The sequence below is a fragment of the Bufo bufo genome, chromosome 7 (genome assembly GCF_905171765.1).
Source record: "Bufo bufo chromosome 7, aBufBuf1.1, whole genome shotgun sequence".
Classification (NCBI taxonomy): Eukaryota; Metazoa; Chordata; class Amphibia; order Anura; family Bufonidae; genus Bufo; species Bufo bufo.
In genome coordinates this window covers 198,861,268-198,888,950 of record NC_053395.1, presented here as the reverse complement: position 1 = coordinate 198,888,950, position 27,683 = coordinate 198,861,268, and the positions used below count along the sequence as shown (strand labels likewise).

The window sequence follows — 27,683 nt, the reverse complement described above, 5'->3', positions numbered from 1 at the left end:
GCGCTCCTCTAAGATCATGTACCGTTGGTTGTTCCCCTTCGGTCTTCTTATCACATCTAGAAACAGACGTTTCACCATTCGTTCCCCTGAGGACTTGCGACATATACAGTGGCGGAAATAATTATTTGACCCCTCACTGATTTTGTAAGTTTGTCCAATGACAAAGAAATGAAAAGTCTCAGAACAGTATCATTTCAATGGTAGGTTTATTGTAACAGTGGCAGATAGCACATCAAAAGGAAAATCGAAAAAATAACTTTAAATAAAAGATAGCAACTGATTTGCATTTCATTGAGTGAAATAAGTATTTGAACCCCTACCAACCATTAAGAGTTCTGGCTCCCACAGAGTGGTTAGACACTTCTACTCAATTAGTCACCCTCATTAAGGACACCTGTCTTAACTAGTCACCTGTATAAAAGACACCTGTCCACAGAATCAATCAATCAAGCAGACTCCAAACTCTCCAACATGGGAAAGACCAAAGAGCTGTCCAAGGATGTCAGAGACAAAATTGTAGACCTGCACAAGGCTGGAATGGGCTACAAAACCATTAGCAAGAAGCTGGGAGAGAAGGTGACAACTGTTGGTGCGATTGTTCGAAAATGGAAGGAGCACAAAATGACCATCAATCGACCTCGCTCTGGGGCTCCACGCAAGATCTCACCTCGTGGGGTGTCAATGGTTCTGAGAAAGGTGAAAAAGCATCCTAGAACTACACGGGAGGAGTTAGTTAATGACCTCAAATTAGCAGGGACCACAGTCACCAAGAAAACCATTGGAAACACATTACACCGCAATGGATTAAAATCCTGCAGGGCTCGCAAGGTCCCCCCTGCTCAGGAAGGCACATGTGCAGGCCCGTCTGAAGTTTGCCAATGAACACCTGAATGATTCAGAGAGTGACTGGGAGAAGGTGCTGTGGTCTGATGAGACCAAAATAGAGCTCTTTGGCATTAACTCAACTCGCTGTGTTTGGAGGAAGAAAAATGCTGCCTATGACCCCCAAAACACCGTCCCCACCGTCAAGCATGGGGGTGGAAACATTTTGCTTTGGGGGTGTTTTTCTGCTAAGGGCACAGGACAACTTATTCGCATAAACGGGAAAATGGACGGAGCCATGTATCGTGAAATCCTGAGCGACAACCTCCTTCCCTCTGCCAGGAAACTGAAAATGGGTCGTGGATGGGTGTTCCAGCACGACAATGACCCAAAACATACAGCAAAGGCAACAAAGGAGTGGCTCAAGAAGAAGCACATTAAGGTCATGGAGTGGCCTAGTCAGTCTCCGGACCTTAATCCAATCGAAAACCTATGGAGGGAGCTCAAGCTCAGAGTTGCACAGAGACAGCCTCGAAACCTTAGGGATTTAGAGATGATCTGCAAAGAGGAGTGGACCAACATTCCTCCTAAAATGTGCGCAAACTTGGTCATCAATTACAAGAAACGTTTGACCTCTGTGCTTGCAAACAAGGGTTTTTCCACCAAGTATTAAGTCTTTTTTTGTTAGAGGGTTCAAATACTTATTTCACTCAATGAAATGCAAATCAGTTGCTATCTTTTATTTAAAGTTATTTTTTCGATTTTCCTTTTGATGTGCTATCTGCCACTGTTACAATAAACCTACCATTGAAATGATACTGTTCTGAGACTTTTCATTTCTTTGTCATTGGACAAACTTACAAAATCAGTGAGGGGTCAAATAATTATTTCCGCCACTGTATGGGAACCTCTGAATCTGGAGCCTATGGAACTGTCCTCCTGGATGCCTGTTCCTCTGGATGAAGACTTGCCTGCCACTGTGAGGAGGCAGAAGAACAGAAGACGCAACGGTTCATCTCTGATGGACTCTAATGATTGATTTGGGCCCTATCCCCTCAAGGATGACATCCTCTTTCTCTTTCCCTGATAGAGGTTACTGTATTGTTACTATAACATGCTAAGTCTCCTATGTGGCAGGATTGCTCCCCCCCCCCCTTCCCTTTCCCCTCCTCATCTATTCCCAATCCTTTACTTTTTCTCCTGCAAACGTGGGAGGATTAAGGTCTTAGGTGACTTTGTCAATGTTCATATGTCCTCAGCTGGGTTAGTCCAATAACTCCATCGTACGCCCAGTGGGCTTTCTTAATGGAGGTTTGGGCAGATCAGGCTATACACATGTTAGTGTACTCCCCTATTCAGTTATCTCTATATGCAGTTAAACTGCATACCTACGGAGCCTTCTGGTTGAATATGCTCCTTTTTAGTTACAGTTTGGTTTGTACTGTTGGATCATAGAGCATACGGTATACAGCCTTTCTCGCCTTTCATATATTTATGATGGCTACTTTAAAATTAATTGTAGCTACCTTTTAATGTGAATGGGTGCAATAGTCCTATAAAGAGAAGTCGCATTTTTCAGATTTTGAGAACAGGTAAAACACAAATAGCAATGTTGCAAGAGACGCATTTTAGAAAGGGCCATATCCCAAATATTTCTCGCTCTTCATTGCAACCATGGTATAATTCCTGCTACGATCTGCCCTCTTCTAGGGGAGTTAGTATTGGTGTACATAAGAGTGTCCCCTTTTGCGCCGTGGTGGAGGTTGCGGACCCCGAGGGGAGATATCTGCTCCTAAAGGGTAAGTTGGGCGGTGTGGAGATCACCTTATGCAATCTATAAGCCCTTAACTGCAACACTTCCAAATGGCTAAGCAAGATACTACATAAAATATCTATATTTGCCTCTGGTTTACTGATTATAGGAGGCGATTTTAATCTGGTCCCCAACCCTCTTCTGGATTCGTCCACTCGCAGGTCCGTGATCTCTTATAAGGCGCTAAAGGGAATACAAAGCGGAATTCAAGGTATGGGTCTATGCGATGTTTGGAGGGCCTTACATGTAGATAGAAGGGATTATTCCTTTTACTCTCACCCGCATAAGTCCTATCAGCGTCTTGATTATTCGCTCATATCTGATAGACGGTTAACACATGTACAAAAAGCGGAAGTCCATGGTATTACAGTATCAGACCATGCCCCTGTATCCCTCTCCCTAGCTGTTCCGGATGTTTCTGGTAGGGAATGGATCTGGACACTTAATCCCACACTCCTAGATACTCCAATCAAATACAGAAGCTTTAAATAACAAATTGTCCCAAATAACCAAATTAGAAAAGGCCCATAAAAGATTCCTAGCAGTCAAGGAATTAGATGCTCTGCTAGTTCTCAGAGCGGATCTGAAAGCTTTATTAAATATAAAAGCAGCTAAAGCTTATGCAAAGGTCAGACATAAACATTATGCTCATGGGCATAAAGGGAACAGGATGATGTCTGCTCTTGTTAAAAAACGAAATAAACAGTCCTATATATCAAAAATGTGAAATAACAAAGGTGAATTAGCGACTGACGCTCATAACATAGCCAAGATTTTCAACTCCTATTACGCTTCTTTATATAACCTCCGTGCAGATGAGCCCCCAGTAACCATACAGGACAGACTTTACCTCACCAAAAAGTTTTTGCTGACTCTTAATTTACCAGAGTTATCACAAGAGGATAGTGAATACCTGATCTCTCCTATCACCCTTCAGGAAGTACAAAAAATACTTAACTTAACCCCTTCGGGAAAAAGTCCCGGTCCTGATGGTCTACCGATCATGTACTACAATTTTTTTTTCTCCAGTGTTAGGCCCACATCTGATGTCCTGTTTTAACCCTCTACTAGAAGGGTCTCCTCCTGCTAAACAAGCGTTGGAGGCACATATTGTGGTCCTTCAAAAACCAAAAAAAAGACCATGAACTTCCTTCCAACTACAGACCTATCTCCCTCTTGAACACAGACACTAAGTTATGGGCCAAATTATTGGTGCACAGAATTGCTCCCTTCCTACACGACCTTGTCTCTCCAGAGCAGTCGGGATTTGTTGGGGGGCGAGAGTGCAGGGACAGCACTTTCAGAATACAGATGTTAATCCAACACGCTCTACGCACCAATAGCAGCCTCACTCTATTGGGTACAGATGCAGAAAAGGCATTTGATAAAGTAGACTGGAGGTTTATGGAGGCTACCCTATACAAGTTTGGTTTCCATCCAAGATTTGTTGGGGCAGTGCTGTCCCTGTACTCTGCCCCTCATGCAAGGGTGCGGGTCAATGGAATTCTTTCCCCACATTATAACATTACAAACAGCACTAGCCAGGGTTGCCCATTGTCCCCAACCATCTTCATACTTTGCCTTGAAACTCTTATTCAGGCCATTAGGCAAAATGAAAACCTCAAAGGGGTTAAGATTGGTTCTATGCAGCATTCAGTGGCAGCATTTGCTGACGACATGTTGCTGATCCTGTCTGATCCAGAAAAGGCCTTCCCGGAGATTTTAAAGTTGCTGGATGTTTTTGGTCACTTATCCAATTTTAAAATGAACCTCCCCAAGTGTTCGGCCATGGGTATTGATGTGCCTACGAGCACCATTTCCACACTATCCGAAACATTTCCCTTTTTGTATGGGTCTCTTCTCATATTAAATATCTTGGTGTTAATATTACAAGGGATCCCAGTCAACTATTTCACCTAAACTACCCTGCCCTATTATCCGATATTCGTTCTCAGCTATCGGGTCTGAAGATTCTTTACCTTTCATGGATAGGTAGGAAAAACTTGTTAAAGACTTATGTTCTTCCCAAGCTACTTTACCTCTTGCAAACCTTGCCAATCTCCCTTCCCAAATCATATTTGTTGCAAATACGCAGACTCTTCACATCATTATTTTGGAAACAAACTAAGCCACGAGTGTCGTACAATCTCCTTTCCCAACCAATCTCTAGATGAGGTTTTTGTTTGCCAGACGTAAAACTATACTACCTAGCCAACTTGTTGAGGCTACACTCTGAAATACTAAACCCCTTCTCTCCTAAACTAGGTTGTCTTATAGCCAACAACATATTTGGCCCGTCCGAATTGGGTACATTATGTACAGTACCATCTTCTGCAGACACTCTTAGTTGTCGTTCAAATCCCACATATTTAGGAGTTCGTAAGGTCTGGAACTCTGTTTCTCCCCTCTTAGAACTTCCACGGTGCCCATCTCCCTTCATGCCTATGAGACTGGTCCCCTATTATTTACGTGAGGATTATATAGTCTCTCTCAACTTGTGGGCAGCGTTTGGAAATTTGGCAATGGGTGATGTGTTGAAAGGCAACGTCATACCTAGTTTTCAGAGTTTATTGGAATCGCACAATGTCAGCAAATGGTCACACATGCATTACTTACACTTCAGCTTAATGTGTAAGGAGTACTTAGATAAAGCACGTAAAGATTACATTCCCTCATGGTACGATACAATTGTACAATCTCCTAGGCCTAGACGTAAATTACTTTCTTATACAACAAACTACTAGAGACTAAGATGGTCGAGAAACCACTTTTCATCCAACAGTGGGAGTCTGAGCTTGAAGTTAACTTCTCAGAGTCTGAAGTAACTAGGATACTTGGTCACTCACATGGCTTTTCTCGTTGCATAACACAGTAAAATGCCTATAAATTGGTCCTTAAGTGGTACCGAACCCCTGACATATTGCACAAAATGTTTCCCTCAGTGTCGGAGAATTGTTGGAGGTGTCACGCATCACTGGGTGCTGCCCTGAGATTCGTCCGTTTTGGGATGAAGTGGCCAATGAGATTAAAAAGATTTGCCCAGCTGGTAAGTGACTCTCACCCAAAGCTGTTCTTCTGAATTTGCCTGACCTGCATTGTCCCCTCAACAAACACTCCTTACTCTCTCATCTAATAGCTGCAGCAAAATTGCTGATCCCTCTAAACTGGCTTTCCGAACAGGCCCCTACTATATTGAGGTGGAGGGAAAAGGTTCAGGAAATCTGCAGATTAGAGGAGCTTTCCAGTTGGGAATCCCTCTCCCATGACAAATACTTACTAAATTGGGCACCGAGGTTACCCTTAGGCCCAGACCTGCACATCGCTACGTCAGTTTAATTGCGCCTGATCTGCCCATTTACATTCACATTTATAGCTATGAAGCTCCAATTTGTTGCTTGTAGAGTTACTCACTTATTCATATTGGCTTTTTAGCTCCTTCATTCTCTTAGTGCTGATAATTGACCGATTGTATGAGTTATCTGAACATATGTGATATTATATTTTATCCTTTTATATACCAATATAAAACGCTCTTATGATTTTTGGGCATGTTGCCCCTTTTATCTGTGATTATGTTTCATTAACATTTCTGTTCTGCAATAAACAGAAATTTGAAAGAAAGCACATACAGTCCAGTAGCTCCGTCCACGGTGTAGTGGACGGCGCTCATCACCAAAGTGCTATAGTAATGGGCTCCATCCACTGGACAAAGCTTTTGTAGTTCTAGTGACAACATTTGGGCGCCAGAGCTACACCCAAACAGCTGATCAGTAGGATACAGGGTGTCTGGCCCCTGCCGATTGGCTAGTGATGGCCTATCTTGAGGATAGGCAATCAGAAAGTAAAATAGGGGAAACCCCGTTAATCCCATGCCGTACATGTAAGCAAATCCAATTTAAAGCCCAGTGCTAGGTTAAAGGAATTGTGGGTGGTATGACCTGAACAAATAAATACACAATACAACTAACTTTGGACATGGAAAATGATGTAACCTGTACAAACCTGTGTCCGATTCTATGTAGGCGCACTGCCGTGCTCCCGCTGTTGTACTGCTGTTGACATCTCTCTGTGGATCGGTTTTCCAGTTACTGTATGTGACAAATGATCCGTCACCCCATCTGCAGAGAAACAGAACTTATATGATACTACCGTACATAACTCAAGTTTTCTTAATTTTTGGATTTGTAGAAGACTGTACAAACTGGGTGAGGTTTACTAAGCCAAATATGCCAGAATTCTGGCCTAAAGGGGTTGTTTAGCCTTGGAGCCCTTGGTCCTAATCTGAGCCCCTTAAGAAAATAAAGACACTTCTTGCCTGTCCACAGTCCTGCCGCTGCTGTGTTCCCAGACGCTTTGGCCCCCGCAGGACCATAAAGTGTCTTGGTCCCATGACCACTGCAGCCAATCACAGGCCTCAGCGTTCACATTGGCTTGAACTATACGTTACTGCCCCTGGATGGTGTGGTTTTAATTAAAGGGTGCAGGTTAGGACCATGGGGGTTGTCTGCTCCAAAGTCAGATAATTTGCACCAAAATATTGCCGGGCCTGCTTTGCACCACATTTATTAATTTGTTTTAGCCCCTTTTTGGGCCTTCCTCAACTAGGTGGTGTGGCTTGTTAGGGAAGGGGCTGGGACTAAAGCACAAATGTGTCAAAATTTTGGTGCAAGCATTCGCCGTAAAGTAATTGGCGGTGTAAAGTTAGCAAAAGGTGCATTAAGATGCACCAAATTTATCATCCAGCATCAGCCCCTTTAATAAATTTAGCACATCTTTTAGACTGCATAGTCTCACTTTAAGCTGCCTAAATGTTAGGATTAGTAAATCTGCCGAACTGCATCAGTTCTCAGACATTTCCATATTGGTATAAATAATCTAGACAGCAGTCTACAAGATTGTAAATTGGATCTCTTCAAAGATCTCTTCAAAGAGGAAGAAAACTACCTCATACCAGCCAAACCAGGGACTTCTCCAAAAGGAAGAAACAGATGCGTGTCTCTTAATTTTGGAAGGGTCTCTGTTTTGCCTGGTATGTAGTAGTTTTGGAGGAGAGCTAATTTACATAAATAAATTTCCCATGGAGCATTGCTTGAAACAAGTCTCCATACACTGCTGGATCTCTTCAATGAGGACAAATACCGTCCACCCTGAGCAAGTGGGAGCAATACCTCCTTGTAGGTTTGTGTGCATGTCTTTTACCATTTCTAGTCTTTTAAACCTTTTGAATTGGTAAATCATATGCAGTCAATGCAGGGTAAGAGGACTCTGTTCATGTATTAAAGGGGTTGTCCCATTACAAACACCTATGGATGTGTCTGATTGCTGGGGTCTGACAACTGAGGTCCCAGACATTCTCAAGAACAAGGGCTTCATGCTTTGGCATGGCCACACGTTCAGATTTCCTGGAATCCAAAACCAGGAGTGAATTCAAAAAAGTGGAGAAGTCATACCTGTCCTTTTTTATACTTTCTCTGCTTTTATGATCCAGCCCTGATTTTGGCTTCCAAAATTGCATCACAAAACCTGACCATGTGCTGCTCCTCCTTTCAAGTCTATGGGATTGCAAGAGACAGATGAATAAAAGCTCTCTGGTAGTCCAATGGACTTGAAAGGAGCAGTAGTGCGTGTGCGGGACCACTGCTCCACATTTTTAAGATTGGCAGGGGCCCTAGCAGTCAGACTCCCGCCAATCAGACACTTATCCTATGAGTGGGGGATTAGTGTTTGTAATGGGACAACCTCTTTAAGAATAGCTGTGGTGCAATTGCATAAGAAACCATGACTGTTGTCACTATTATGGGGGCGCTTGGGCATCTGAAAAAGTGCATTGAACAAAAAAATAAATAAAAAGGTAATTCATCTCATTCAGGCTTCACAAAAAATCTGCAAATGGTTCTCAAACAGATTATAGAGAACAATTAAAAGCTGATATACTGTGTGTGTGTGTGTGTGTGTATGTGTGTATATATATATATATATATATATATATATAATTACACACGCTAGCACGCAAATGTTTGGGCACCTCTGGTCAAAATTACGGTTACTGTGAACGGTTAAGTAAGTTGAAGATGGGGGCGTGGCCTGACCGAGCTAGATGGCGGCTGCTTGTTAGCAGAGCTCTCGCCACCAGAACCCACCTAGCCTCTATAATAGCACTTTCCTGACACCGGAATGAAGATCCAGTCAAAGGATTTAATGCAGAGCGCAACAGGGCACAGAGGAGACCCAAACCCGACCTCCGACATGGAGAAATATCTAAGTAAACCGACCTCACAGCCGCCGGCGCGGTCCCCCAAGATGGCGCCGAAACACCATGGCGCGGCCTCAGGAGATCCCGCTCCTACTCAGGCGTCTAAGGTATTGCGGGGAGCTGAATACTTGGGTGATAACACCTCACCAAACAGCGAAGAAAGGTCTGACCTCACTAGAGAATATCTAGAGGGTGCTTTGCAAAGGGCGCTTGCTCCACTTGCTGCGGACCTGGCGTCCATAAAATCAGACCTCCGCCATATAGGCGACCGGGTGGAGACGCTGGAGCGATCCCAGGATGCCATGCTCACATTTAACTCAGCAGTAAAAGATTCCCTGCTTTCACATGCTAGGGCAATGAACACACTCCTGCTCCAGATGGAAGACCAGGTGAATAGGAGCAGGAGGAGTAATATAAGACTTAGGGGACTACCAGAGGCTGAAGAGAAAGAGGACCTGCTCCAAGTTATGGACTCCCTCTTCCACATGCTGCTGGGCCCAGAGCAAGCAGTGCATGTTACTGTGGAGAGGGTACACAGAGCCCTTAAGCCGAAACCAACATCTAGAGATAACCCAAGGGATATAATTTGCGGCATTCTGAGCTACAGAGACACTGAGTTAATCTTGCAAGCAGCAAGAAAGAAGGGAGAGATAAAATTTCAAGGAGTCAGTGTTCAGATCTATCAAGATCTAGCAGCATCTACCTTACAAAAAAGGAGATTAATGAAGCCGCTTACAGATCTTCTACGATCAGCCAAATTCCCATATAGATGGCTTTTTCCTTTTGGGATTTTAATCACTGCAGGGAACCGCCGAATCACTGTACGTACACCTGAAGACCTACAGCCGGTTTGGGAGGCGCTGCAGCAACCACCACTCAAAATGTCTTCCTGGATGCCCATTCCGCACATAGAGGACTTACCACCACTCCCTTCTGTGTCAGGATGGATGAGGCCGAGGACACAGAGATCCGAGAAGAATAAGAGAATAAGGCCACAAGGAGATACAGATGGAGGGTTTGCTGCTAACACCTGAATGCTTGTTTCTTCTTTATATCAGTAGTAACTACAAGGTTATATATGGACAGTCTCATGCCATTTTCTTTTCTCTTCAAAATTGGTATTATCTGGCTGTCCTAATGCCCCTTTTCTTTTAATTCTTTGTGAAAACTGCATATTTCTATTAAGTCAAGCGACAAACCACGCTTGTGACTCTACATCCTCTTTTATTTCTCTTCCTCTCTCCCTCTGTTCTTTTTCTTCTCACTCTTATTCACATCTCCCCTTGCCCAACAAGAATATGTGTCAGGATAGCTATCTACTTATCATACATCTTGCTCAATATCATTGAGGCTGGGATTTGGGGTTCTGGGCTGGTTGGGATATACATGGTTTTAACATGTGAAACCCTTTTTTCTCCCCCCAGTTCAAAACTCCATATATACCTGGAATCTTCCTCAAGTTATGTTCTATGTTTTGCACTGTTAAGTGATATGTTATGTACAACTTGGATATCTGGACAGATAGGCAGATTTAACTTACAGAATATCATTTATTTTAGATGGCTCCGTTAACTTTATGTTTAACCACACTTAATGTACATGGCTGTAATGATCCGAAGAAACGTAGTAGGGTATTTCAAATTCTCAAAAAAATCGGGTCTGACATAGTACTCCTTCAGGAGACCCATTTCTCCCACTCACATGTTCCCAACCTAAGTAACTCCCCTTTTAATGTTTGGTATCATGCCACTTCCGGTAGTTCTGCGGCTAGAGGAGTTAGTATCGGTTTTAAACGTGGCACCCCCTTTACACTACATTCTGAAGTGAAAGACCCAGAAGGGAGATATCTATTATTGAAAGGGGAACTGGGTCACCTCACGGTTACAATCTGTAATTTATACGCGCCCAACGTGAAACCAGTTAGTTGGCTAAAAGATGTACTGGGCAAGATTGAGGCATTCACTGCAGGCATGCTATTGGTAGGAGGGGATTTAAACCTCACCCTGAACCCCCTACTTGACTCCTCAACTCAAAGATCAGCCGTCTCATTCCGCGCTCTCAAGTCAGCCCAGACACGCCTCAGATCATTGCACCTCAGCGATGTCTGGAGATCGGCGCATGGTGACAGACGTGATTACACGTTTTATTCCAATCCCCATAAATCATATCAGAGGCTGGATTACCTCTTTGTGCAGGACAAGTATTTACCAGCAGTAAAATCCTCCACACTCCACAATATCACGGTCTCTGACCATGCGCCGGTCTCCACTGTTATTTGCTTCCCGGAGTTGCGTAGTAGAGAATGGACTTGGAGGCTAAACCATACCCTTATGGAATCGCAAACCCAGGTCGAGTCTATAGCGCAAAAATTACAAACGTATTTCACTACTAATGAAACGCCCGATATGTCCCACACAATATTGTGGGAGGCGCATAAGGTGGTAATTAGGGGGGATTTCATCGCGTTGGGAGCACATATTAAGAAAATGAGGGTGAAGAAATTGTCAGAACTATTGTCCAATATAGCTAGGCTGGAAGCGTCTCAAAAGCGTTCATATGCTCTTAAAGATTTTGAGGAATTAATAGTCAAGAGACGAGAACTACAGGAATTGTTAAATATCAAAGCGTCCAAAGCCTACCTAAAAGTAAAGCATAAACATTACGTTCACGGAAACAGGGGAGGTAAGATAATGTCCGCGCTTATTAAGAAACGGGAAGATCAAGCTTTTATTAAACGCATGAAGTCACAGGAAGGGCTTACTGTAACGGACACTCAAAAAATTTCAAAAATCTTTAGGGATTATTATCATGATCTATATAATCTTAGACGGGAGGAACAGGAGGGAACAGGGATAGCACGTAGAGAGGAAATAGATAACTTCTTAAAGTCTTTGAACTTACCGGTCATTAATGACTCCGATAAGGCATCACTGATAGCACCTGTTACACTGGCTGAGGTGAAAAAAGTACTAAATAAGACTCCAACGGGCAAGAGTCCGGGCCCTGATGGGTTCACCGTGGCTTACTATAAAAAGTTTTTTTCAGTCTTGGGCCCACGCCTGGTGAATTTCTTTAACGCTTTATTAAATGGGTTTCCCCTTACCAATCAGGCTTTAGAGGCACACATTGTTGTACTACCGAAACCGGGTAAAGACATAGAAGTCCCATCAAGTTTTAGACCAATATCTCTGTTGAATGCAGACGTGAAATTATGGGCAAAAATTCTGGCTACTAGGCTATCCCCTCTACTACCTGGGATTATCTCTCACGAGCAATCGGGATTTGTGGGGGGCAGGGAGTGCAGAGACAGCACCTTTAGAGTCCTACAGGCCCAACAACTCGCTTTGAAACAGGGGGAAAAACTCATATTTCTCAGTACCGATGCCGAAAAGGCGTTCGATAGAGTAGATTGGGACTTCATGAAAGCCTCATTGCTAAAATTTGGTCTACCCCCGCAATTTGTGGGGGCGGTGCTGTCTCTGTACTCTAACCCCTCCGCAAAAGTACAGGTGAATGGTATTCTGTCACCTCCCTTTAGGATAACAAACGGGACGCGTCAGGGATGCCCGCTTTCACCCACACTTTTTATAATGTGCTTGGAGACATTCATACAGTCTTTGAGACAGGACCCCACAATTAAAGGCCTTAGAATAAGTAGTGACGAGCACACGGTTGCTGCGTTTGCAGATGATATGCTCATTTTCCTAACTAAACCTGAAGAAGCATTTCCGGCTCTTCTAAGGCAATTAGATACCTATGGCTCTTTGTCCAATTTTAAAATTAATTTTTCCAAATGCATGGCATTGGGTATAAACATCTCCCAATCATCCGTAGAAAAGTTCGAGAAGGAATTCCCGTTTAAATGGAGCCAGTCACATATTAAATATTTGGGCATTAATGTAACAAAAGATCCTAGCCAATTGTTTCACCAAAATTACTCCCCACTTCTTGCCAGCATTAAACTGCAATTGGCTGATATTAAGATACCTTTCCTGTCATGGCTGGGTAGAAAAAACTTATTAAAAACATACATTCTGCCTAGGTTATTGTATACTTTGCAGACCCTGCCTATACCCCTTCCCCAAGCATTTTTGGCAAAGGTGCGTAGCTTATTTTCTTCTTTTGTGTGGGGAGGATGCAGACCCAGGTTGGCGTATAAAATTCTCACTAAACCTATGTCTAAAGGAGGTTTCGGACTTCCGGATGTGGCTACATATTACAAAGCTGTTCAACTTAGATTACACTCTGAAATAAGCAATCCTAAAAACACTAAATTGGGCTGTAGGTTAGCCAGGAGTTTATTAGGCCATAGGGGAGTGGCAGCCTTATGGGACCCTAAATTAGCAGTAAACAACATCAGGGGTAAAAAAGGTTTAGATCTTATGAGAGGAGTCATGAACACATGGTCCAAAGTATCACCACTTCTGCGCTCTTCCCCCTGCCTTTCTCCGTTCACCCCCACTGGCTATGTCCCATATCTAGTAGTTCAGGGCTTCCAAGATGATTTGGGTCTATGGAGGGCGTTAGGTTCAGTGGCAATAGGAGATATTTTAAAAAACAGGACAGTCCCTTCTATTCAAAGCATGAAGTCTGATTTCCCTCACATTCCATGGTCAACTATACAATACTCACAGTTTTTAAGAATATGTACCCAATATTTAACTTGTACTCCTGACAAGCTTGATCCCAATTGGTACGAATCAATGTTACTACACCAAACGGACAAAAAAGGATGTGTCTCCATGATATATAACAAATTAATAGATGATGCAGACTCTAAAAGACCCTGGTTTATATCTCACTGGGAAAAAGATTTGAGTGTCACCTTCGATGTTAACACAGTGAATAAGATCTTATGTCACTCTCATGGTCACTCTCTAGATGCATTAGGGTTCAGGAGAACGCTTATAAATTGGTGACCAGGTGGTACAACACACCTGCAAAACTCCATGCCATGGACCCCTCACGTTCAGATCGGTGCTGGAGATGTGGGGGAGATACTGGCACTCTGGTCCATATTTGGTGGTCTTGTCCCTCGATAACCCCATACTGGGATATGATTTCTAAGTGTGTCATGGAAATGATGCCCTCTTTGCCAACATTGACCCCATCAGTGGTGTTACTAAACTTGTCCAGTAAAAAATGTATACTCACCAAACATTCCCTATTGTCCTCCCTAGTAGCTGCAGCAAAACTACTGATTCCAATGTTTTGGCTTAATAACAAATCACCAGGGGTAACGGATTGGATTAATAAAGTCCAAGAGATCCGCTTGTTGGAAGAGATGTCCAGTTGGGAATCTTTGTCACATGATAGGCATATACGTGTATGGGATCCATGGCTGAAGTGGCGTGCTAATTATTCAAATACTCCATTATCTCAACTAGTACCTAACTCTGCCAGTGTGAGTTAAATTTATATGCCATTGATACTATTATGTGTTGACAAGAGCCAATTCTTTTGATGCCACTGTGGATTTTGCAAATTCTCTATCAGATCAAGGATGTACCATTGTGTTTACGTTCTCAGTTATGTTTATCTGAAATGCACTTTTTTACTGTCTTTCATTTGATGAAAATAATAAATAAAGATTTGTTTAAAAAAAGTAAGTTGAAGATAAAATGATCTACAAAAGGCATAAAGTTAAAGATGACACCTTCTTTGTATTTTGCGCAAAAACAATGTTTTATTCATCTTTTACATTTTCAAATTACCGTAACAAAAACTGAAAAGGGCCCGAACCGAAAGTTTTTGGGCTCACTGCAGGGTTAGTACCTAATAGCACCCCCTTTTGGCAAGTATCACAGCTTGTAAATGTTTTTTGTACCTCCTCTCTGTACTTCATGTCTCCTAATGAACTCCATTCCTACAGAGATTCAGCTGAAGATCTTATCATCTGTATTTAGGATCATAATCCCTGACAAGCAGAGCAGAGAGGAGGATGAGGCGGCTCTTTACCTCTGTGTTTTAAAGTAACTTGTCCTGCTGTGTGATTAGGACAGGTTTTGTGTGTACTGATTGGACGGCGGCCATTTTATTGCTCCTAATTGCTCCCCAGACAAAATGAACCATTATAGCTAATGAAATGTATTTGGGAATATATTTATACTATAGTAATATTTAAGTATTTTCATTTTCTTAATTCCCAGAGAACCCCTTTAACTTAATGCTTTTGGAGATCATTTCATCTTCAACTTGCTCAACTGTTCACTGGATTTTGAACAGGGGTACCAAAATTTTGCATGCCACTCTGTGTGTGTAATATATATATAAATAAATAAATAAATAATATATATATATATAATATATATATATATATATATATATATATATATATTTATGTATTTATTTATTTTTATCATTAGATACCTTTGGAGTCCATTTTCATTTTCCAGTCCAATCCACCATTTCTGTTTCTCTTTAGATATCTGTAATGCACAGTATAGTCATGCTTACTATATATTTATCTTGTGGTCTCAAAATCGTTTTTGTAGTTGATGGTCCATGTTTTATCTCCTGACTTTGTAGGGGAAAATTATGTACAGATCACAGGGTCCATAGCAAATAATAAGTTTGAGATTTCAAGGTCCCCCATTATTTCTTTAATTTTTCATTTTCCTTTTTTTTATACTAAGATATAATGCTTCAATGACCATTTAAAAAAAAAAAAAAAATACAAAGAAGCTAAAATCCAAAAATAAATGAAGGGGTTGTCCGGTTTAGTGACATACCCTTCAAGCAGATGTGACTGCTGAGGCCAGTGACTGTGATTCTATTTAGTCTCCGGGAGATCCTAGCAACACTTATTTAATTTCCCTGCTGCATTTCCCTTTGCTATAGGGCAAATTAATTATTACACAGTCTCCATTTAAATCAATGGGCAGTGAATGTAATGCACAAGTCTGTTGGGTCCTCCAGAGCAAGAGGAGATCTCTGCAGCTGCTCTCAGCTGTGGCTACTAAATGTGACCTCTGAAATTAGGAGCCCCATTTAGCTTAGAATTTCCTAATGGGGAATTTTAAATATTTTTTTTTTATACTTAATCTCATTTGTATAACATGCTATTACCTTTTTTATTCTCCGATGTATGAAAGCTTGCTCCTCCTCAGTAAGTATGGAGGTTATTCCACTTTGCATCATGTCACAGATAAACCTCGCTACATCAAAATGAGCATTTATATCATGGAAGCAATAATTATGTCCATGATGGAAAACCCATGGAATATCTAATACAAAGAGGGGAAAAAAATCAATTTGATACATTTTGTATTATAATGTAACTATCAATTCAGTAAATGCAGAGCAATACAGTAAGAAAAATAATTAAGGTATGTGCATTTGCATTTAATAAGGCTAATCCTGTAGATACCCGACAGTTTCAAAGCGGATCATTCAATTTTTATATATTTTTTTGGGCTATATGGATGTCAAATCTGTATAAACTTATAGCACTGATTTTCCATTGACAACAATGGCAAGTGCTTTATAAATGCATTCCATGCAGATTTCAGTGCAAAATATGCAACAAAATCTGTAAAAAAATAAATTTATTTGTGTGCACACACAGTGTAAAGTATATACATTGATTGCAGGGAAACCAATTACATCTAATAGCTGACACCCAGTTTTCAGCTTCATTTTGGGGGGACCCTTTTAACAAAATGTACTGTCCAAAGAGGACAATTCCTTTAAAGGGGAGAACTTAGGATGCATCAGGTATGCACTAGATATCTGGAAACTAGCAAGCACAGAAATGCAGTAGAATATAAATAGTATTTTGCCAACCAGACCTTGAATATGCCAATCCGGGGTCTTGGGAATCACTCCTGAGAAAAGTAAATGTTATATTATGAATTATTTTGTGGGTACATGAAGTGAAACACCAAAACAAAACTTGCTGCGATGTTGTCATTACTGCCACTTCACCCTTTTTCATACCAAGAGGAGGATAGGGATTGACAACGAAGGATTTGGCTACACGGCGATAGGCGTCACAGAAAAGTCGCACGACACAAAATACGTGCAACTTCCTGTCGTGCAACTATTTTAGAAATGTGATTTGGCTGTGAAAACACAGCTGCTCACAGGCGAGCCGCATGTCGTGCACAATTTCCGTTAAAGTTAATGGAGGAAAATCTGACCCAACTGGATTGTTTGTGAAGTTGAAGCATGTTGCATTGCTGCACCAATGCCAACCATTACGTGAAATGTCTACAGACTTTCTTGTTGCATGACACATGTCCCCAGGAGCGGACTGGGAACTTAGTGGCCCTGAAAAAAAATAAAAAAAAATAAAAAAAAATAAAAGTGGCCCTTATTTTTGTTGGCAGGTCCAAATTAACAGAAGGCGGGGCAACACAAGTAGGTGGGGTCACCAGTACCATAGTGCAAAATATCATCCCAGCAGAACCAAATTACACAGTGTAGCACAATATTCTGTCCCAAAAGCTGGCCCTCTGTGGTGGCCATCAATAGTTACCATCTTCTGTGCTCCTCCTCCAATTGTCTATGGAGCAGGGGGTGTAGAAGGGGAGGGCCACAGCAATTGAATTCAGGAGGACATGTGCGGTCGCTGGCCGGGTACATGAGTACCTGATTCTCACAGCGTTAATTACTGTTGGGAGCTTATTATGTACCCGGTCAGCAGCAGATAGGAGGACTTGGGTGGCCCCCTGGGGCATCAGCCCATTGGGAAATTTACTGTAGGGTCTATGGCCAATCTACCCCTCCATGTCGCTGTGTAGTCCTATCCTAAAGGTATGTTTGATATATGGTTCATATCAGCAGTGGCAAGGGCGAATGTACTGATGGACTCCACCCAGTGTCTGACTGGGGTGCCTAGGACCCACCAGTAAAATTTATTTTGGGCGCCCACTGTATGGATACATTAAAATATTTCCTGCTCAAACAGCAGCAAGATGCTACCAGATTGAATATGGGGGTCCCTGCAGTAACTTTGAGAAGGTAGAGCCTGGGGAAGGAGGACACTGCTAGCGTTCCTCTATACCTGAGAAGTCATCTCAGCTCTGATCGTGTCTATACTAATAAACCGGGGAGTTTCTTTAATAATCTATCAGGTTTTTCTATGAACATAAGCTGGTTGAGGTGCTGTACATTGAATATATGTAGTGCAGTAAGTCTACTGTGTTATGTGCCACTTGTGCAGGGGGTGGGAGACTAGGGGCCCACCTTGCTCAGGGGCCCACTGGGGGATTCACCTGACTCCACTGAGGGATTCCCAAGCAATTTCCAATGCTTTGCATTTCTTTTCACGCAAACACCACAGAGACCAATTAAATTTTGGTATGAAAATGGTAAGAAGTAAAATAAATACTAGTAATATAGTGAAATATACGTTATACTGAAATATATTATTTTGTTTTTAGGACATTTTATATTATATTGAAGTATATTATTAAATGGGTATATCACCTTTTGGAATTTTGCAGATCCACTCTTCTTGTGTGCTGCAATTTAATGTCATTAACTGCTTATCTGCCCCGTACGCCGCACAGCTCATTGAGACATCACTGGGATATGCATCATGCCAAAATGATGACACAACCTGCAACAAGTGAATTCATGTGCATTAAAGGGAATCTCGGGGCTATTAATATTGATGACCTATCCTCAGGATAGGTAATCAATATCAGATCGGCGGGGGTCCACCAGCTGGCACCACCGCCAATCAGCTGTATGAAAAGAAGGCACGCTGTGTGCACGTGCCGTCTCCTGTCTCTCTTTCTGCTTGCTGCTGCTATGTCCATGGCAAACGGCAAGAGAGACAGGAGACAGCATGCACGCGCGGAGCGTGCTTTCTCTTCATACAGCTGATCGGCGAGGGTGCCAGGTGTTGGACCCCTGTCAATCTGATATTGATGACCTATCCTGAGGATAGGTCATCAATGGTAAAAGCCTGGAAAATGTATTTAATTCATTAGAGAACAATAATCATTTCACTGAATTAAGAAGATAAAGATGCTGTCACAGGAATAAAGATAGAGCGGAGGTGCACCCCCTGAGCTACCACCTGCCCTAGGTGACTGAGCGCAACTGGGCGACAGTCCCTAACCTACTAAGTACAAGCAGAGAGAAGGAGACAGCAGGGAAGCGGACAGCCACTGAGAAGTAACACTAAGCGGACAAGAGGTAGAACAAAACGGAAGGCGAGGCGGGTCAAATCCGTAAACAAGACTAGGTCAAAATCCGACAGGTAGCGTCAAGGTACAGGGAGCAGGCAGAAGAATGTGTCGAGAGGCGGATCGAGGGTCAATTCCAGAGGTCGCTTAATAACAATAAAGTACACAGCCTATAGGACGAAAATCACAGGCAACCTGTAGCCAGCAGGCCGCCAGTATTTATAGTGGGGAGTGAGGGTCATGTGACGTGGCCAGCGTCACATGACCGACAGACAGACAAGTCGAGCACCGAGTTATCAGCTCTGCGCTCAAGGCAGACCTAGGAGCAGGGAGCCTCCCAGCTAGCAAAAGCCGCCCTGGGAACGAGGCTGAACACAGACCCTCGCTCCCGAAGCTAAGCAGCAGGTCTGCGGCTGATGGGAGACCGAGTGTGCCTTCGGCTCCCCGTTACCGATGCATTAAACTACTGAAAGGGGTTTTCCCACAAAAAATATTCTACATTTTTCAAACCAGCAACCTGGATCTGAATACTTTTGTGATTGCATTTAATTAAAAATTGTGTTTAGTCACTGAGCTATTCAATAAATGGTAACTGTATAGCTCCACCTGCTGTTTGTTCTTTTCCTTATTTCTCTGTTCATCTCGCTGAGGTGGCCGCACACGCTCAGTTTAGTAGCTGTGGCAGTTACAGGTAAAGAGCTACAGCAGGAAGGACATGCCCCCTGAGCTGCCAGTTAGAAATAAATCTAGCATGACAACGAATGTGGAGATCTCTGGATCAATGTGAGGTACTGGGTTACCTCACATGGAGGTTAGAAAAAGACTGTCTTGTACTATATAAGGTCTGATTTTCATTCTTTTATATCAGTAATGGCACAACCATTTTAATCGCTTTGTGGACATATTGCCCCTTTAACGCATTTATCTACATCAGGAATACCCAACCTGCAGCCCTCCAGATGTTGCAAAACTACAACTCCCAGCATGCCTGGACAGCCAGCTCTAGAACTTGATGACCCTAACATTTGGGTTAGGCCTCATGCACACGACAGTATTTTTTCACGGTCCGCAAAACGGGGTTACGTTGTTCCGTGATCCGTTTCCGTTTTTGTTTCCGTGTGTCTTCCTTGATTTTTGGAGGATCACCAGACATGAAAAGTGAAAAAAAAAAATCTAAGTCCAGTTTGCCTTGAAAATGATAGGAAAAAAACGGTCACAGACGCGGATGACAATCTTGTGTGCCTCCGTGTTTTTTCACGGACCCATTGACTTGAATGGGTCCGCGAACCGTTGTCCGTGAAAAAAATAGGACAGGTCTTATTTTTTTGACGGACAGGAAACACGGATCACGGACGCGGATGACAAACGGTGCATTTTCTGAGTTTTCAACGGACCCATTTTAAGTCAAAACGGAACAACGGACACTGAACCCAACAACGGTCGTGTGCATGAGGCCTTATACTGTATCTCAATAGAGTTGTTTTATGCGTATACACTGCGTGCAGAATTATTAGGCAAATGAGTATTTTGACCACATCATCCTCTTTATGCATGTTGTCTTACTCCAAGCTGTATAGGCTCGAAAGCCTACTACCAATTAAGCATATTAGGTGATGTGCATCTCTGTAATGAGAAGGGGTGTGGTCTAATGACATCAACACCCTATATTAGGTGTGCATAATTATTAGGCAACTTCCTTTCCTTTGGCAAAATGGGTCAAAAGAAGGACTTGACAGGCTCAGAAAAGTCAAAAATTGTGAGATATCTTGCAGAGGGATGCAGCACTCTTAAAATTGCAAAGCTTCTGAAGCGTGATCATCGAACAATCAAGCGTTTCATTCAAAATAGTCAACAGGGTCGCAAGAAGCGTGTGGAAAAACCAAGGCGCAAAATAACTGCCCATGAACTGAGAAAAGTCAAGCGTGCAGCTGCCAAGATGCCACTTGCCACCAGTTTGGCCATATTTCAGAGCTGCAACATCACTGGAGTGCCCAAAAGCACAAGGTGTGCAATACTCAGAGACATGGCCAAGGTAAGAAAGGCTGAAAGACGACCACCACTGAACAAGACACACAAGCTGAAACGTCAAGACTGGGCCAAGAAATATCTCAAGACTGATTTTTCTAAGGTTTTATGGACTGATGAAATGAGAGTGAGTCTTGATGGGCCAGATGGATGGGCCCGTCGCTGGATTGGTAAAGGGCAGAGAGCTCCAGTCCGACTCAGACTCCAGCAAGGTGGAGGTGGAATACTGGTTTGGGCTGGTATCATCAAAGATGAGCTTGTGGGGCCTTTTCGGGTTGAGGATGGAGTCAAGCTCAACTCCCAGTCCTACTGCCAGTTTCTGGAAGACACCTTCTTCAAGCAGTGGTACAGGAAGAAGTCTGCATCCTTCAAGAAAAACATGATTTTCATGCAGGACAATGCTCCATCACACGCGTCCAAGTACTCCACAGTGTGGCTGGCAAGAAAGGGTATAAAAGAAGAAAATCTAATGACATGGCCTCCTTGTTCACCTGATCTGAACCCCATTGAGAACCTGTGGTCCATCATCAAATGTGAGATTTACAAGGAGGGAAAACAGTACACCTCTCTGAACAGTGTCTGGGAGGCTGTGGTTGCTGCTGCACGCAATGTTGATGGTGAACAGATCAAAACACTGACAGAATCCATGGATGGCAGGCTTTTGAGTGTCCTTGCAAAGAAAGGTGGCTATATTGGTCACTGATTTGTTTTTGTTTTATTTTTGAATGTCAGAAATGTATATTTGTGAATGTTGAGATGTTATATTGGTTTCACTGGTAAAAATAAATAATTGAAATGGGTATATATTTGTTTTTTGTTAAGTTGCCTAATAATTATGCACAGTAATAGTCACCTGCACACACCGATATCCCCCTAAAATAGCTAAAACTAAAAACAAACTAAAAACTACTTCCAAAAATATTCAGCTTTGATATTAATGAGTTTTTTTGGGTTCATTGAGAACATGGTTGTTGTTCAATAATAAAATTAATCCTCAAAAATACAACTTGCCTAATAATTCTGCACTCCCTGTACAGTGGTCCCTCAAGTTACAATATTAATTGGTTCCAGAATGACCATTGTATGTTGAGTAATTGGTTCCAAACCCCCAAAATGTCATTCAAGATGAGAAAGTGAAGATTTAAGAAAAATAATCAGATAACTAAGAGAGATAAAGCAAGTCTTTAAATATAACAGTCAGAAATAGCTGCTAACTAGTAACTAATACCGATATTTTACCAGAGAAGTGGCCTTGATTGGTTGGATCTGAGTCGGAGACATTGTATGTTGAGTCTGGTTTCAACTTACGATGGGTCAGAAAAGACCATTGTATGTTGAAAATTGTATCCTGAGGCCATTGTATCTTGAGGGATCACTGTACAGTTTTCAAATGACCCAACCACTCACAATGTAGTCAACTAGGTTTCTGTGGGGGATCCGGTATTTTGATGGCAAGAACAGCATTGTAGACTGTTTTTGCTGAGAAAATACTGTTATCCCAATGGAATGGAGCCCATCAATAGCCCAAGGGACATTTCTTGGAGCTAGCTTTTTAAAATGAAACACCACCCAACACCATAAATCTTGAGGGAAAACTCTTGTTCCCCATGTTTAATCTGGCCTCAGTTTGACGCTGTAGTTTTACACTGTTTAACTGAACCTCTCACTTACTGGGGACTTATCTGACCATTCCCAAGAATCTTTAGAAGATGGATTCCGCTTATTGAACCCAATCCAAAACTTTCGTTTTCCATCTCTGCAAAAAACAAAACAAAAACAGAGCTATGATTATGGGTATGTAAGGGGGGTGGGTTACTTTCATTGTCCCCATGTTGTTGCCCCATTATTGTTTCCCTACTTGTACTGCACGTCTGTTTTACAGTTTGCCACTTTAATTGGCGATGGCCAGTGGTGCAATGTACTTGGTTGTGCCATCAAGCCCTGTATTAGTCACCAGGTGGTATTGTTTCCTGGTGGACAGCTTGTAGAGGAGGAGTCCAGTGTGAACACTGGTCCAGGCAGGATTCAGCACTAATGTAGGGAGCAGAACGGAGATGGATCAGAACATTGTGCTATGGTGTATAGCAGGGATGGCCAACCTGCAGCTCTCCAGCTGTTGCTTCCAGCAACTCCCAGCATGCCCAGTCTGCCTACAGCTATCAGCCTACAGCAGGGCATGGTGGGAGTTGTCGTTTTACAACAGCTGGAGAGACGCAGGTTGACCAGCCCTGGTGTATAGGGTGGGATTATTAGGGCATATTAAGAGGAGGAAGTGGGTTGGAGGGCAACAGTGACTACGTGCAGTGCCAAAGGGATCTTCGGCAGGCCCGAGTACAGCCCCTGTGACATGGTGGAAGAGTATTGGAGACATTGGGAGCAAGGCTGTCAAAGTACCAGCCCAGAGTCTGACTGGAAGGGGCATGTTGCAGGCTTACAACCAAGGGTAGCCGGGTACCTGTAAAATACAGCAGTGTAGCAGCCATGAAGTCTTACAAACACTAAGGTCAATTCCTTTGCAAAATTAATGGTGCAACCCAGCGTTTGGCATATAGGAGAGAACTAGGCTGTGGTAGAGAGTAATGAAAGGGACCCATTGCAACACAATAGAATGGGCAATCATTGTGGTGCAGGCTGACTTGATGGGGACAAAATAATGGGTCCCAAAGATCCATAGAAGACAACCCTATTTGTAGACAATTTTGCACCAATTGTTACTAGGTTTCCTATGAGTTCTGCTGTGTGCACAATGACAGCAGCTGAGATTATGGTGCCATTAAATGTGGTCATACGATGTTCCATAAAGGAGGGTGGATCCTTGAAATCATTTCCTTTGGTGACTCTAACAAATAAACCTGCACTCAGGACCATCTCGGGTTCTTCAGGAACATCTCCACTTAGTATACAGTCTACAGTAATATATACTTTTGATAAAGTTACCCATTAAACATGCTGCTTATGAGTTCTTCTACAAACTGTTCTTCCTCTAAATTTGATAAGCTGACAAGATGAGCTCCAAAATCTTGGCATGTGTCTTCAGCTTCTTGCCAGGTCCTTTTCCTCATCAGTTTCTCATGATGAAACACCTGGTATAAAAAAAGAATGAAAAGAAAAGCTGAGACCTCTGCTAAGACTTTGTAAGGCCAAGATCACACTTGGTGTTTGGAGTTTTTCTCCTTTTTTTTTTTTTTCTTCTTTTTTTAAATATAATTGAGATTTGTAAAGGTCTCGTACACATCTGTATCTAGACCTGCACCAGATTTATCACAGGGACTCGGGCAGGATGATAAATGCGGTGCAGGGATAGACCCTTTTTTTCTCTGACTCTATACCAACTATTCTTTGACTTAAGGCCTCTTTCACACGATCGTATGGCTTTCTCAGTGTTTTGCGGTCTGTTTTTCACGGATCCGTTCCGTTTTTTGTTTCTTTTCTGTTTTTCCATATGGCATATACAGTAATTACATATAAAAAGTTTGGCTGGGCATAACATTTTCAATAGATGGTTCTGCAAAAACGGAACGGATACGGAAGACATACGATGCATTTCTGTATGTATCCGTTTTTTGCGGACTCATTGACTTGAATGGAGGCACAGAATGTGATTTGAGGGCAATAATAGGAAATGTTCTATCTCTCAACGGAATGGAAATACGGAAACGGAATGCATACGGTGTACATTCCGTTTTTTTTTGCGGAACCATTAGGCCTCATGCACACAGCTGTTGTTTGGGTCCGCATCGGCGGCTCGGATGCGGACCCATTCACTTCAATGGGGCCGCAAAAGATGCGGACAGCACTCAGTGTTCTGTCCGCATCCGTTGCTCCGTTCCGTGGCCCCACTAAAAAAAATAACCTGTCCTATTCTTGTCCGCGCTTTGCAGACAAGAATAGGCATCTATATTGAAGGCTGTCCGTGCCGTTCCGCAAATTGCGGAATGCACACGGACGCCATCCGTGTTTTGCGGACCGCAAAACACACCGCGGTCGTGTGCATGAGGCCTTACTTTGAGACATAATCTTACCCCTTTCCAGTAAAGCCATGTTCCTTCTCAGTAGGCCCCACACCTTTTGTGAGTAATTTGGAAAAAGTTGTGAAAACACTGGTTGGGCTAAATTGCACCACTTTTTAGACAGATTCCAGGTGCAGACACATTAGTATAAGGATGGGCCAAAGTCTGGTCACCTTAGGGTATACATGATGAATTTGCCACATTTTTGCTGCTGTGGTTAAATTACTGCAGAGCCAGAAGTTGCAATATCATTAATGTTATACATTTTATGGAAACTGACTTCTAGATATCCTAGGAAGCTTAACCACCTCCGGACCGCTGTACGCACAGACGCGTCCTGGAGGTGGTTGATTCATTCCGCCTGGACGCATATACGCGTCATCTCGCGAGACGCGAGATTTCCTGTGAACGCGCGCACACAGGCGCGCGCGCTCACAGGAACGGAAGGTAAGAGAGTTGATCTCCAGCCTGCCAGCGGCGATCGTTCGCTGGCAGGCTGGAGATGTGTTTTTTTTAACCCCTAACAGGTATATTAGACGCTGTTTTGATAACAGCGTCTAATATACCTGCTACCTGGTCCTCTGGTGGTCCCCTTTGTTTGGATCGACCACCAGAGGACACAGGTAGCTCAGTAAAGTAGCACCAAGCACCACTACACTACACTACACCCCCCCCCCGTCACTTATTAACCCCTTATTAGGCCCCTGATCACCCCTGATCACCCCATATAGACTCCCTGATCACCCCCCTGTCATTGATCACCCCCTGTCATTGATCACCCCCCCTGTCATTGATCACCCCCCTGTAAAGCTCCATTCAGACGTCCGCATGATTTTTACGGATCCACTGATAGATGGATCGGATCCGCAAAACGCATCCGGACGTCTGGATGAAGCCTTACAGGCGCGTGATCAATGACTGTGGTGATCACCCCATATAGACTCCCTGATCACCCCCCTGTCATTGATTACCCCCCTGTCATTGATTACCCCCCCTGTAAAGCTCCATTCAGACGTCCGCATGATTTTTACGGATCCACTGATAGATGGATCGGATCCGCAAAACGCATCCGGACGTCTGAATGAAGCCTTACAGGGGCATGATCAATGACTGTGGTGATCACCCCATATAGACTCCCTGATCACCCCCCTGTAAAGCTCCATTCTGATGTCCGCATGATTTTTACGGATGCACTGATAGATGGATCGGATCCGCAAAACGCATCCGGACGTCTGAATGAAGCCTTACAGGGGCATGATCAATGACTGTGGTGATCACCCAATATAGACTCCCTGATCACCCCCCTGTCATTGATTACCCCCCTGTAAAGCTCCATTCAGATGTCCGCATGATTTTTACGGATGCACTGATAGATGGATCGGATCCGCAAAACGCATCCGGACGTCTGAATGAAGCCTTACAGGGGCGTGATCAATGACTGTGGTGATCACCCCATATAGACTCCCTGATCACCCCCCTGTCATTGATTACCCCCCTGTCATTGATTACCCCCCTGTAAAGCTCCATTCAGATGTCCGCATGATTTTTACGGATGCACTGATAGATGGATCGGATCCGCAAAACGCATCCGGACGTCTGAATGAAGCCTTACAGGGGCGTGATCAATGACTGTGGTTATCACCCCATATAGACTCCCTGATCACCCCCCTGTCATTGATTACACCCCTGTCATTGATTACCCCCCTGTAAAGCTCCATTCAGATGTCTGCATGATTTTTACGGATGCACTGATAGATGGATCGGATCCGCAAAACGCATCCGGACGTCTGAATGAAGCCTTACAGGGGCGTGATCAATGACTGTGGTGATCACCCCATATAGACTCCCTGATCACCCCCCTGTCATTGATTACCCCCCTGTCATTGATTACCCCCCTGTAAAGCTCCATTCAGACGTCCGCATGATTTTTACGGATCCACTGATAGATGGATCGGATCCGCAAAACGCATCCGGACGTCTGAATGAAGCCTTACAGGGGCGTGATCAATGACTGTGGTGATCACCCCATATAGACTCCCTGATCACCCCCCTGTCATTGATCACCCCCCTGTCATTGATCACCCCCCCCTGTCATTGATCACCCTCTGTAAGGCTCCATTCAGACATTTTTTTGGCCCAAGTTAGCGGAATTATTATTTTTTTTTCTTACAAAGTCTCATATTCCACTAACTTGTGTCAAAAAATAAAATCTCACATGAACTCCCCATACCCCTCACGGAATCCAAATGCGTAAAATTTTTTAGACATTTATATTCCAGACTTCTTCTCACGCTTTAGGGCCCCTAGAATGCCAGGGCAGTATAAATACCCCACATGTGACCCCATTTCGGAAAGAAGACACCCCCAGGTATTCCGTGAGGGGCATATTGAGTCCATGAAAGATTGAAATTTTTGTCCCAAGTTAGTGGAACGGGAGACTTTGTGAGAAAAAAATTAAAAATATCAATTTCCGCTAACTTGTGCCAAAAAAAAAAAAATTCTATGAACTCGCCATGCCCCTCATTGAATACCTTGGGGTGTCTTCTTTCCAAAATGGGGTCACTTGTGGGGTAGTTATACTGCCCTGGCATTCTAGGGGCCCAAATGTGTGGTAAGGAGTT

At 43.1% G+C, this 27,683-nt stretch overlaps 1 protein-coding gene across 2 annotated transcripts in view; it reads right to left on the bottom strand.

Moving 5' to 3' along the window:
* The window catches only part of PLA2R1 (phospholipase A2 receptor 1), a 101,258-nt gene that overhangs the window by 43,331 nt on the left and 30,244 nt on the right, over window positions 1-27,683 (bottom strand). For both annotated transcript variants that reach the window (XM_040440197.1, XM_040440198.1), the window contains exons 11-17: window positions 23,990-24,135; window positions 22,724-22,808; window positions 18,321-18,453; window positions 16,679-16,714; window positions 15,957-16,114; window positions 15,258-15,316; window positions 6,638-6,753 (exon numbers count right to left, since the gene is read on the bottom strand). In XM_040440197.1, the coding sequence (XP_040296131.1) occupies window positions 6,638-6,753; window positions 15,258-15,316; window positions 15,957-16,114; window positions 16,679-16,714; window positions 18,321-18,453; window positions 22,724-22,808; window positions 23,990-24,135 (733 nt within the window). The remainder of the gene's footprint in view (window positions 1-6,637; window positions 6,754-15,257; window positions 15,317-15,956; window positions 16,115-16,678; window positions 16,715-18,320; window positions 18,454-22,723; window positions 22,809-23,989; window positions 24,136-27,683) is intronic.